A 14691-nucleotide genomic window follows, 5' to 3' on the forward strand; every position below is an offset into this window, starting at 1 on the left:
ATCAGCTCTCCCTGTTACAAGAAGATGTTGTATAGACTTGATGAATCATGTTTCTCAGTATGTATGCTTCTGTTCTTCTTACTGATCTCTAGAATGATCTATTGTACAAAGACTGTGTATAACATAACTATTTGAAGCTCAGTCATGAATACTGATTATTATATTCATTTCAAATATTTATAATGAGATAATTGTTTATTTATACTGAAGAATCACTCTTCTCTTCAACAGTATTGAAATTGTAAGTCTTTTCTTTTTTCTCTTCTCTTCTAACACTGATTTTTCTAGAAGAAATTGTTATAGATTTTATTATATATGAAGTTGTGATATTTATAAATATTAAGAAACTTTTTATAACTGTAAAGTTCAATATTATGAGTACATTCACTCTGATAAATTTCTTTGAAATGATATATCTGTATCAGTCTATTCTCTGGCATCTGTCATCTGACTTTGTAATGCAGACAAAAGATATCTGTGTTTTCAGAAACAGAAATACAGATGTTATACTCTTTTACATCTGCAGACATGAGACTTGTACATCTTATCTGAAATATTATCATAAGAATAAGCTGTTTGCATGCTGCATTCTGCTTTCTGTATTTCTCTATATTCTTCTCTCTCTTTCTGAGAAGTGTCATGCATGTTGTAATTATATATACAACTCTAAGATCAGTGAGTGTTTATTCAGTAACTGTTCTCATCTCTGATTTTACAGTTTTCATATACTAATAATGATTCTTAGTTACTCTGATGTCAGAGGCTATTCTAATTAAAGATAATTACACTGCTGAGACTACTCTCTTTTACTCTCAAGCTTCTTCTGTCACTTTCTCTCTCTTCTCTGCAGAGAAGGTTGTGTATAAATCAGGTTATAAGTGTTTAATCTCAGATGACTTCTGCTGTTATTTATCTGATTCTACACTCTCTTCTTCTTCTATTTCTTCTGTCTTCACTCTCTCTGTCTTAGCTTCTGGTTCTGTGAGTCTCATACTCTTCTTCAATTTTTCTACATGTATGTGTGCATATTTCTATATTAGCATTTCAGTCAATCTTGCAATAAATGATATTAATGTTATACACAGAGTGATAGAGAAATTGATGATATGTATAATATTGTTACAAGAGCAGCTTACAGCTCTTGAATTTCTTACAGATCTCAAGTTTTAAGATTTTCTTTGTTTTTGAGATTTTTCAGATGATGTAATGTTGAAAATAGATTAAATGTGTAACATATGAAAATGAATGAAGTGTGTATAATAACATTTATCTTTTACAGCTAATTCTTACAGTTGATAATCAATTCATTATCTCTTCTCTTTTCTTACACTTTTTCTTTATCTGCTAGTCACTACTCTTACACAATCTCTATATAATACAGTGTTCAGTGACTAGGTTCAGCAGCTTTCATCTCTTGTGATTCTATCTCATATATTATACTGTCTCTCTTCACTCATTCAGACTACTACAGTGAACAGCTTATTAAAACTACTCTTATCTGATCTCTGAGTGTCTTCAGAAGTTGAGATAACTTGATCTCACACATCTGTGAATATTTCAGATACTTTATTCTCTGTTATCTTTATAATTGAACTGATGTAAACAGTTGAATTCAACTCTGAATTTCTTTTTCTTCTATAATCTGACTCATATATAAGTCTGATGCTCTGAAACTGCTCTTTACTGTGTTTTACTCACTATTTACAGTGCATTATTGTATGACTGACTACAGTCTCATCACTTATTAAAGTGTGATATTCATCTGATTTCTTCATTACTTCTTATTCTTTTCTGATAATTATGAAAAGATTAGAATAAGTGAGATCATCTGATTTGTAAGTATCTATGATTTCTCTTACTTTATGAGACTTTTTAATTATAAGTCTCTTCTTTTTCAACACTGATAATAGTGCTGTGAATAATCATAATTCACTCAGATCTTGCATCTTTGTCTTTATAAGATATGAATCATTTATTAAGTTGTATAAGATCTGTTCCTCTGATTCTTTCAATGTATATGTTCTCAGAGAATGTGATTTAAGTATTTTATATAACTCAAATCATCTAGATTGAAACTTCTCAGAACTCTTATTGTGTACAAGAACTCACATTCTTATCTTAAGACTTGATTTCTTAACTAGTGAGTCTTGTATTGTTTTCAATTGAATTGCTCAGTTCAGAAGTCACTTATTAGCTTTTGTATGTGTGTGACTGATCTCTTTCAATCTTGATTTCTCATTTATAACTACTGTGTCTGTGACTGTTGCTTCTGCTGTGTCTGCAACTGCTGTTTTCTCTCTCATCTTTTTCAAAGCATTCTTTAAGATGCGCGGATGCAATTCATACAACAGGTAGAATGATGAATACTTGAAGACTGCATGCTGCTGAATACATGTGGCTAATAGTGCCTGACTGAGATATTCATCTCATAATCTTGTAGACTTGCTCACTAGATATTTCATCAGCATATTGCTCAGAATTTCATTCAAGAATTTCATCTTTCTGTTTATCTGTGAATAATATGATGTTGTTCTACAATGTCTTGTCTGTAACTGACTTATAAAATGCCTCACTGCTTCTTCTATGAGATTTACATGATTATCAGTTAGAATCTCGCATAGTATTCCATAGTTGATATAGATCTCATTATGTAGAAATTTCATCATCATCTTCTCTATCATCTCTGAAACTGCTTTCATAACTGGCCAGTCAGTAGCATAGTTAATAGCAGTGATTATTCAATGATTTTCATTTGATGTTCACAGTAATATGTCTATAAGATTCATCTCTCATCATTCAAATGATTGTATTATACTATTTATCTGATATTGTACTTTCTCACATTCTAATTCTATTCTAGATTCTTTCACAATCTGATAATTCAGACACTTGTGAGTATATATCTGAATGTTCTTGATCATGCTTGACCAGTACACTCTTGATTTAAGTATGCTCATAAGTTCAGAGCTTTCTAAGTGACTGAATTTCTTATGTATGTGAGTCATTAAGTCACATCTAAATGAATGTTTCAGATAGAGAGCTTTCACATATTCTAAATTATGATAAAGTATAATATTGTTTTGCAATTTTCTCAGCTTGAAGTTTGAAAGTATCTCTTCTATCACTTTTATAAGATGCTTATTATCTGATATCTTATTATTCTTCAAGTGAGAGATCATTATATTCACTCATTCTGATTTCTTACATTCTCTCAGTGTGTTTAATATGATGTTTTCTTATAACTGATTTACAGGACTCTTACTCATGAAATCAGGTCTGTAACTAATTGTATCGGATATTACAGTGTTCAATCTCTTTCAGTATTTAATATGAAGATTGTATACTTGAAACTCTGAGATTCAATGTACTAAGTGTTTGAAGGGTTTCATCATTGATTACAGATAGATGAGACTTTCATGATTTATAATCATCATTGTCATATGCTTGTTATTGATATATCTATCTCATAATATCAGTGTGTGCTTAATCACTAGTAATTTCTTTTTATACACTGAGTAATTAAGCTTAGCATCTGATAGTTTTCTATCATTATACATCACTGAGTGCAGCTTGCTGTTCTTACTCATCTGTAGAAGAGTGTCTCTGATATCTCATTCAGATATGTCTGTCTTGATATAGAAAGGTTTATTATGATCTGATTGAATAAGCACTGAGAATATTATCACATGTTTTCTCAGTGTGAGAAAGACCTCTTCACACACAGTATTTTAGATGATTGAATAAAACTTCTTCTTTCACAGATTTGTATCTGTTTCTCTTAAGAGATCTGAGAGTAATACAGATATTCATATGAAATTCTTGATAAATCTGCAGTAATATGAGATCAACTCAAGAAACTGTTGTATATAATGTACATTTCTCAGTCACAGTCAATTCACTATAACATTCAATTTCTTCAGAATGAGATGTATACAGTCACTACTTACTATATATTCTATGAACTTTAACTCTTCTGTTCCAAACACATACTTTGTTGATTTAGTATAGAGCTTATACTCTGTCAGAGTTGTAAGCACTTCATTGAGATGCTTCAGATGTTTATTATATAAGTTTGAGAAGACTAGAATATTATTTAGATATACAAGATATAAGGTTTCATTCTGTTTATAAAGAATCATATTCATCATCATTTGAAAGATGACAGATACATTTGTCAGATCAAATAGTATTATCAGGAATTCAAACTTCTCTCATTGTATATTAAATGCAGTTTGTGATACTGACAGTTCATCTACACAGATCTGTCAATATTCTGAGAGAAGATTGATCTTTAATAGATATTAGATGTTTTCAACTGTATTCAACTGTTATTGAATCTGTGATAATAAGTATCTGTTCTTAATTGTAAGCTTGTTAAGTGCTTAATAATTGATACATATCTGTCACTTCTCACTCATCTTTTTCACAAATAGAACTGAGAAGTCTCACATGCTTGATGAGAGTTATATCAGATCATGTTCTAGAAGATCTATGATCTGACACTTCTGTTCTTCAAGATGCATTTGTGACAGAGAGTATACATTTTAATTGACTGATTTCATGTTTTCTGTGTCAATCTCATGTATAAATTCTCATTTCAGTGACAATTTCAGTGAAAGATCTGTTCAGAAGATCTTCTTATACTTCTTCAGAAGTTTCTTCATACACTTATTCTCTCATATATTCTTTATCTTGATTTTCTTCACTTCTGAGTTATGTATAACATACAGAATGCTTTCAGATGAGATCTTATAAATCATTCTCTTTACTTATTAATATATAAGCAGATTTAACTCTTCTATATCAGAGACATGAAATGTTCTTCTCATATCAGTTGATAGAATCATATGAACTGTTTTCTTCTTGTCAGTTAACTGTATATGACATGTACATCATTGTATCTGCAGATTGAATCTTTGAAATCAATTGAGTCTGAGAATAAGGTTATATTTCATGTTCTGCAGCTCTTACACTCAAATATAGCAAGATTATTCTCTGAAGTGCAAGAGAACTCTTACTCTTGTGAGTGATACTAAATATTAATTATCAGATCATCTTATGTGTTAAGAATTATTCACTCAGCAGATCTCTTTCAGTCTTTAAATCATATAATTATCAATATATTGTGTAGAAGCTTCTGTGTTCACTAACATCTTTACAGTCATCTCTCAATTCTTATTCAAGTACTCTCTATACATTAACATTTCAGGCTTCAAGATATTGAGATGAATGTTCACTTCTTCATTCTCACTCACACTCTATTCAGAAGCCTGCTTTCTCTTGATATTCATAGAATTCAGAGAGTTATCTAACACAGATATCTCTTTCACTTTGAAGATTTTTCATAGAATATCAGTGAGTGTCTCTGAGCTCTCTGATTCTGCTAGTTTTTTAACTCTCTTGCTTCTCTTAACTGTGTATACTGTGTGCAATTCTTTACATGATGATTTTGACATCTGCAGTTGAAGCAAGCTCAATACTTATAATATCAAGGTTCTCACTCAGAGAGTCTCTTTTTCAGAGAATTCAGTGCTTTAGTGATAGCATTCAAATCTAGATTTATTATATTCAGATATGTGACTTGTGTTATAGAAGTCTGATTACTTATTCTCTGCTGAGATATACTTGATTGCAGTATTTTCTGTTGCAATTGACTTACTTATTCTTATATAATGAGAATATTGTATGCTTCTTTCACTGTGTCTGATTATAAGATTAAGCATTTTCATTTCACTCTCAACTCAGATGTAAGATCATGAATGAAGATCTGTAAATAGAAAGATGTTGAAAGCTCTTCATTCAATATAAGATAGTGTAAGCTACAGTGTGTAAAGTATGATATAAAATTACTCACTTATCTACACTCAGTGAAGCATTTATAATGCTTGTCTTATATATTCACTTTCTCAAAGTTATATAAGATTCATTTGAAAAACTCATTTCATGTTCATGAAAATGAATATCACTCTGAGTCTGTGAGATTCATCTTTTTATCAGTCATTTATAATAACTTTGCTTTTCTATGTAGAAATGCAGCAGATCTTAAGACTTGTTGAAATTTTATTAACTATCTATCTGTAAGTTTGTATTTAATCTGATAATATAATTGCATCTGACTTAGTCAGCTGATTACAGCATCATTTTTTTCAGTTATTATTAAAGCTTAATAACTTCAGCAGATCTTCTGACTTGATATATTTCATACTCAGATTCTCATCCTGCACAGCAGTCTCAGATAATGTGTACACTTCTGAAGAGATTATGAATAATCATGATAAGATCTTCAGATTCAGTGTGATTGTCTATCTATATAAACATTCAATTTCTCACTACAGGTCTATGACCTGGCTTTTTCTATTCTTATTAATGATGATAATTGTGTCAGTGAAGCTCTTCATAGTGAATACTTGATTCACAGTGAATATCAATTATTGCTTAGCTTCTGTCTCAGCCTGTCACTGTGTACATAAGATCTTAATCTTGTTTAGAATTCTCATGTGTGTGTAGAGTTTCACTTCTGATTTGATAATCTCAGTCACTTTTCTTACTGCTTTAAATAAACTCTCTGAAAGATTCTACATATCTTCTGATTCAGATAGCAGAGAAGAGTGTTATTCATATTAACTAGAGAAGATATTCATTTTGATAATTTCTTATTAATTGTACAATGTCTATTATTATATTATTATATGATTTCTGATTTTTATTTTCTGTTATCATTGTATAACTTCAGTGATAACTATCTCTCTTTTATTCTTCTGAGTAGAGAGTGATCTTCTTTGAATCTGATTTATTACTCTCATCTCTTTTCTCACATCTCTTCTGTTTGTATATGTGGCATTTGCCTGAGTGTGGAGTTTTTCTCTAACAAGCAGAGCAGTATCAATCAGATACTCTTTCACTCACTGCTTCTTTGTATACTATCTTTTGAGATGTTTTAGAATCACACTGATATAATAACTATGAATTATTTCATAGATAAAATTATCACACTCTGAAGAAGTCTGCACTTCTCATCAGTTTTTAGACATGCTATCAGATGTGATTCAAAGGTTGCTTGAGTCAGTGTATGATTACAGATGTATGCCGGCTTCTTATATATGTTATCTAAATTAATTAGTGACCGCTAGAGCCCCTTTACATTCATAAGCGTGTTCGGAAGCGGCCGCGTTATTATCCGGCGGTCGTACGTTCTTCCGAACCACAAGATTACAATTTGAAAATGAGAGTTCATGAATATAAAGACTTAAGAATGTATCTCAAAGCTTAAACACAGTGTTCAAACAGTGTCTTACGACTGAAGATTTAATTATTTCATAGTGACATAGATCACTGTCTATCATGGGTTTTATATTATATATATTATTCATCACAGTAGATACAAGAATTACATTCATTGTTATTTTCTCTTCAAATTATTATCATCTGATCTTGTCAAGCTTCTGCTTGTAAATTTGAATAGAAGCTAATCTTTTCTCTGTTTCATTGAGACATTCTCATAGATATCTTTTGAATCTTTCCTCAATGCAATATGATTAATGTGAATTACCAGCATGATCTTTCTTTCAAATAAGAAGGTATATAGATTAATCAGCAGTTTGAAGTGATATGTTCTGATCAGTTACAATTAATACACACTTCTTATTAATGTTGATCAGCAACTTCTTCAGAAGCAATCTTAGAGACTCAGAAGCTTACTCAGATAGCAGAGATTCTTGTTTATATATAAATATTTAAGTCTACTTAATTTATAACATCTGCATTATTGTTATTCTTTGATGCAGATGTATGAATGACTGAGATGTAACACCTTCTATCACTGTTCTGTATACTCTTAAGCTTGATAAGACAGTTATTCAATATTCAGAGTTATATACAGAAGTCTTTATAAGTCTGGTCTTCATCTACACTTATAAGAGTCTGTAGAAGTTTAAAAGATAGTGTCTTCTTAAGCATGCTAATCTTTATTTAATTCTTTCAAGATTGATCACCTGCTTCTAGAATCTTGATATTGAAGTCAGAAATGAATCTAGTGAGAGAAGTATTTTTCTGTCAAGCACTCTGTAACTAATCTAATACTTTCTGCTATGTAGCAGTATCTCTGAACAGAACATTGAGATGTCTGATAATGTTATCAGATGTACATAACTAGACTGACCGTGTGACCGTGTCTGAGACCAGAATCAAACTTTACAGTTGTCACATTGTCTAAAAGCATTACTTCTGGTCATGGTTTGTGTTCATTACATTGATTTCAAATCACATTATTTCAAATATTAAAGTTCTCAGATTCACTTTTCAAATAAAAATCTAGTCTTAGATAAAGAATATGTTTGAATTCTTAGTCACATTTTCATTCTGATCTCATTATTGAGAATGACACTAAATGAGATCATGAAATCACTTCTCACTTATATAATATTATAACATGGTGCTCATTTGTTAAAAATTCAATAGAGAGTGTTATCAAATATTATTACTTTTCTGAACACAGATTATAATTCATATAATTTTAATTATGAAAAAAATATAAAATACAAAAAAAAAAACAAAAACAAGAAAAAATCAGAATGAACAAAAAAAAAAAAAGAGAGAAAGAAAAAAAAAAAATAAAAGAAAAAGAAAAAAATAAAAAATAAAAATAAAAAAAATCAAGGTTACAGAGCTGCAGCATTTTTAAAATACTCACTTCTCAGAGTCTTTACAATGTTCATTATTAATCATGTATCTGTCACAGTGAGAGTAATATAGCTGTGATGAGCTATTATCTTAATAACATCTAACAAATAATCAGTATATATCTGTATAAATGTGAATATTTAGAAAACATACACTTAAAAAGTGTGATCAGGGTGGACTCTGCTGTCACTTGAATAACATTAAGAACAGAATGCTGAAATTGATGATTCTCTTCATTGATTTCACAGACAAGGCAGGTGAAGATAATCTTAAGAAATATAAGATTCTCTGACTTCTGATAAAAATGAATCTCACAGAGAGACTCTATTTTTATGATATCAGAGACTGAGTGTTATTAAAAAGTGTTACTTTCATGCAATGCATATACACTTACTGTGATGATTCATTCTCTGTGTATGTGACTGAGAGTTGTAGCTTTCTCATGCTGCATGACTCTCTCTGAAATGCTGGCGCTGGTTTGTAACTCACACAGTCTCTTAGTTCAGTATATACTGCATGTATGCAGCTCTGTGTGCTGAGGCTGTATTAGTCATTATAACCTGATATAGTACTCACTTTTCACAGGCCATGTTTTGTTTGAGAGAGGGGAGAGGAAAGACATGACTGTGATTTTATTAAAGAAGAATGAATAATTAGTAATATTGAATATAATTTAATTCTTCTGTATTTAAAATTTGATTAGTCTATACTCTTCAATTTGAGAGTTTCTAAGAGTGTTTTAATAGTTTTCATACCAGCTTGAACTTAGTGATGAGTTGAAGAAGAAGAGAAAAGAGAGAAGAAAGAAATGAGAATAACTTATCTTTATAATATGAAAACAGAGAATTGCTGTAATTATTCTCTCTAGCAATAAAGATCTGTTTTCTGCATGTATTGAATGAAGATGATGTTGCTATACAACACTGTAGCTGTTTCTGTATATCTCTGAAAGCTGTTAATATTTTCTTTGTCTCTTTATATTTGATAAGTCAGTAATATATTTTAATACACTTCTTCTTTCATCATTATCATTATTATCACTATCATCATTATCATTACTATCATTATCATCATCATTATCAACATCATTACTATTATTATCACTATTATCATTATTATCATCATCATCATCATTACTATTATTATATTATTTCTGGCTGTCTCTTCTGCCTTCACCTCTCTTCAACACTCACTGAAATCAATCATGTCATCTCTCTTCAAATATTCTGTAGTTCTGCGGATCACCAAGGCGCATGAGCACTGTCACAGATTGAAGAAAGAGAAGAAGAAGATGTTTAAGTAAGAAGAGACAGATTGTAAGACATGTTATAATATCTTGAAGAGACTCTGTAAGAGAGTAGAATGATAATGATTTTAATTAACACTTCTGATAGATTTAGACTGAACTAAGTATAGAAATAATGCAGATAATACTGTCTGTGAGAGATTGAAAAAGAAGACAGTGAAGAGTCTTATATAGTAGTGATAAGATCAGAAGAAGTTCTGAGAATGATTTGAGTCTAAGATGAAGAGAGAAAGAGAGAAGAAGAGTATTACTATAAATAAGCAGTGATAGAAGAAGATTGAGAGAGTATTAAAGTAAGAGATAAAGAAGTCAAAACTGATAAGTTTTTTATTTATTAAGAGATAATGATTTTTGATAATACTTCTATTCTCTAATTGATTAGTAGAAGCTGACAGAGAAGAAGGAAATTAAGGCCTTGTTCAGGTCTTGAATGCACTCTATGATTCAGAATATTGAGAAGACAGCCCTGCTCTCTGAGCATGTCAATCTGCTTATTACTGAGATGGAACCCGAGGCAGCAGATCAGAAAATGCAGGATTTTGAGATACAGGTTGACCTGGCTGAGAGGAAGCAGTGAGAACCCTTCTCTGAGAAGGCAGTGAAGAGAGATTTTGAGGTGATTATCATCTCAGATGAGGAGAAGAAGAAGAAGAAAAAGAATGAGAAGTGAATTATAAAGAATGATAAGAAGAATAAGAAAGAGAAGAAGTAGATTTTTTTCTTTTTATATTAGTTAGTTATAAGTTTAAGTTTTTAATTATTAATAATTAAAATTGATTTTGAGTTTTCAAAAATTATTGTACAAGTTGTAATCAAGTCAGAAATGATATATATATATATATATATTTAACTATCATGATTCACAAATCACTATAATATATAAGTATCAACATTCTTTCAATATTGATATTCACAATATTAATATATTTTTAATGATATCATCTGATAATGTAATTTGATAACACTCTCTTTCACAATATTAATATATTTCAAGAAATATGACAGAGATTAATCAAGATTGTTTATTTACTTTTATACATCAATAATATTCAATCTAAGTTAGTACTAAAATTATAACTAAGCTAAGAAACAAGATTATTTTCTCTTATATTAATTCTTCTTACACACATCAGTGATCAGTTTTTGAAAATAAATTATTATCTTTCTCAAATTATTATTATATATTCTGAATTCACTTCTTTCACTTCTTTTACTTCTATTAAAGATTCATAAACTCTTCAAGAAATCACTGTGAATTACAAAGTCTATATTATTTACAATTCAACACAGAATACTCTCTTTCAATCATGATAAATAATTACTTCATTCTTCACATCTGATTTCAGGTTATGAAATTTATAAAAAACTCAATACAAATATTGAGATGAACTATGAAATAATTATCAATAGATTATATTATAGATTACTGAAGAGTCATCTCTTTGCTACAATTACTATAACTTTATTCAGAAATATTCATCATGAACTGATCATGACTCTGAAGAAATTTTCTGATATCTGAAGTCATCAGAATGCAGATAATAAAAGAAAAATAATCAGAAAATTACTACTGAGCTGATAAGTTACTCTATCAGATAATAATTTTTAATAACACTAACTTTCTAATTTGAAGAAAATCATGTGAAAATAATTATATATCAGTACTCTGATTTTATAACTCTTATCTAATAACTTCTGTGAATAATTACTTTGCATGTGTATATCTCTGAATCTTTCTCTTTGATTAATTGAAAACTCTGAATTCTGAACACTTCTTCAAATACTTAATTCAAATCTTCATATTTCACATTGATTCTGTCTTTGATTCAATCTTGAGATATACTACAAAGTTAATATACAATATCTAGAATCAGAGTTGAAGAATCATTGAAGAGTGTCTCTCACAGTGAATGCATGAACTAGTATAAATAATCTTACATTTATGAGAGTTATATGTTATTACATTGATGAGAACTGAACTTATCAAGAGATATTAATTGAATTTGAATCATTGATCAGTAGTTATACTGAGAATTATATGACAGCAGTATTAATGACTGTGATTAAAAATGACTATTGAAATATTAGTCTCAGTCTTCTTACAATTATAACTGATAATACTGCAAATAACTACACTATGATGAAGAGCTTGAAGCAAAAATTAGCTTTGTATTTCTGAAATAGTAAATAAGGTCATATCTTCTGCATTGCTCATGTGGTTCAACTTGTGATATAAACACTGATAAAGAATCTTAACATTGAGATGAAGAATAATGAGATGACTGATTCTTGAGATAAGAATGAGATGAAAGTGATTACTCAAGTAACTTTTGCATTCACTTTATAAAAGATAATATTTTTTGACAACACTTTTTAATATTGCTTTTTAATAACACTTTTTGATAACACTGCTGTTAATTTTGAATAGATTGACTAATAATTTAAATATCATAGATTTAAAACATTGCTAATATAATTTATATCTCCTCTAAATAACAACAATGATTTCATGATATTTAATAAATAATCAAATCAGTCACATCACTGAATATGATACAGAATGTTAGAATATGATGAAGTTCAATATATGAGATGACTGTTCAGACTCTTTGATTGTGTCAGATAATTGATCATTGAGTGTAATACTCTGATTAAGAAAAGATTCAGATATTGAAACTTTCTGATATGAAGTGAACTCAGTTGAAATATGTGATTGATTTACTGTTTCAGTTTTATAAGATAATAAAGACAGTCTCAATCACTTGTACACCAATGCTGCAGTCAGTCTGATGAGTGTATAATAGTTTATTTACTCATCTTGAGAAGCAGTTGAATTACTTAAAAAGAAATTCAGTCTGAGATAATGCTATAGCACAGGCTATTATTACTGTAAGGAATAAACTGATATATTACTATAGCAAAACTGAACAATCTTTTGCAGAGTACTATGCTGTAGCAGCTCTACTAGATTTCTTCTGTTGAGTTAATATCTACACTTCTCAAGATTGAATAGAGAAAGAATGAGACTTGTATGTTAAATTAGTCTGAGACTACTACAATGTCAACTATCAGAGATTTGAATGAGCAAATATTCAAGATATGAAGACAGTGAAATACAATTCTCTAGTAAGTAACAATCTTTGATAATGCTTCATATCTCATAGAACTATAATACTAACTTTGAAACAGAACTTGCATACATTGATTGCAACTGAAAATCAGGCAAAACTATATACTTGTAAAACTGAATTTGACTGCTATCTTCAAGATAATCTGATGAATTTACATGCTAAATCAATTCTAGAGTTATGAAAAATTGTTAAGAGTACATATTCAACTGTTGCACTGATGATATATGATATTCTGACAATTTCATTGACAGAGGTGAGAATGAAGTGAAAGTTCAACTCAAGTTGAGATATTTATCACTATTATCAGGAACAATTACAAGAAGAAACAATCAAGAAACTCATAATTGTAAAATATGAAATTATCAGACAGTTTAATATCTCTGATCACAGTATATCAGAGAAGTGTAGTTTTCATGAGAAAGTGAAGAATAAACTTACACAAGAATGTATTTAGTTGTTTTATGAGTGTTATCAATAATCATTACCAAATTCTGATTATATAAGCAATCACTGAATGAACTGAATGAGACTGATTTTAATCTTCAGTCTCAGTCTCATTCTGATTTTGAAAGAATGATTATCTTTCACAGTTTATTCTGAGAAATTACTCTCATTTCACTGTTCTTGAATTAAATCTGGTCATTTTTCACATCATTTCTCTCAGAAATGATTCATTTTCAGATTTTTTTGAGACTTGGTTCTGATGGGACTCACATCAAGAAATGTATGAGATCAGATCAAATGGGACCAAATGTGAAATTCATGGTCTCACCAGCCAGTCTATACATAACACTGATTTATATTCTTTTATCTATGAATGAAACTTCTGTTTTACATGATCTTTCAATTCAATGTTGATATACTAATCTTGATTAGTTAACAGATCAATGGCATCTTCATCTATACTTAGTTTCGCGAGCATTTTCAACCTTCATAATGAGCAGAGAGTGAGATCAGAAGTATTGAAATATGCAGAAGCATCTAGATATTTCTTCAGTATCTGTATCAGATTCATATCTGATTCAGTCAGTGTTAAAATTGTCTGTGCAGAGGTTTCTTGTTGAGATAATCATTGAATTTCCTTATATTGACATTGTTGAGTCACATGCATATCAGCTATCTGTTACTGTTGTAATTTCAACATTGCTGAAAGCCACTGTGGCACTGTGTCTATGCCCGCGTTTGAGAGTTCTCTCATATTATTAGTAGACATAGCTATATCATTTATCAGATGTATGATATCTGCATTTGAGAGTTCTTTAGAATTGAAAGTGTAATTGTATAAATATTTTATACATCTAAGATGTCAGAACTCTCAGATCTTTCACTGACATTCTCTTGTAAGATCTTGTTCTCTTTATGAGATCTTATTGTGAGGTCAGAGTAACTGATAAGTCAGCTACTATCTAGAGACTCAGTATTCACTTAACTGATTATTCATTTCTCTATTTCTTACACATTGTTACATATTCAGATATCTCAATGAGTAATCATTTCTAATAAGAAGATAATAAATCTGAATAATCATTTCTAATAGAAGATGATGATGTTTCTCAATGTAGAGATCTACACTGA

General features: G+C 29.7%; 2 protein-coding genes across 2 annotated transcripts; one reads left to right on the forward strand and one right to left on the reverse strand.

The window, feature by feature from the left end:
* Positions 1-303: 303 nt before the first annotated feature.
* On the forward strand, positions 304-878 carry BDBG_16789 (uncharacterized protein; the record flags this gene model as incomplete). The annotated part of the gene is made up of 2 exons (XM_031724671.1): positions 304-645; positions 746-878. Coding segments are annotated over 2 exons (473 nt in total), but the record flags the coding sequence as incomplete, so codon positions are not given.
* Positions 879-8832: 7954 nt separating this feature from the next.
* BDBG_16790 (uncharacterized protein) lies at positions 8833-9001 on the reverse strand (the record flags this gene model as incomplete). Its single annotated transcript, XM_031724672.1, has 1 exon — positions 8833-9001. A coding segment is annotated over one exon (168 nt), but the record flags the coding sequence as incomplete, so codon positions are not given.
* Positions 9002-14691: the final 5690 nt, after the last annotated feature.

This window comes from Blastomyces gilchristii (assembly GCF_000003855.2).
Source record: "Blastomyces gilchristii SLH14081 genomic scaffold supercont1.5, whole genome shotgun sequence".
NCBI lineage: Eukaryota > Fungi > Ascomycota > Eurotiomycetes > Onygenales > Ajellomycetaceae > Blastomyces > Blastomyces gilchristii.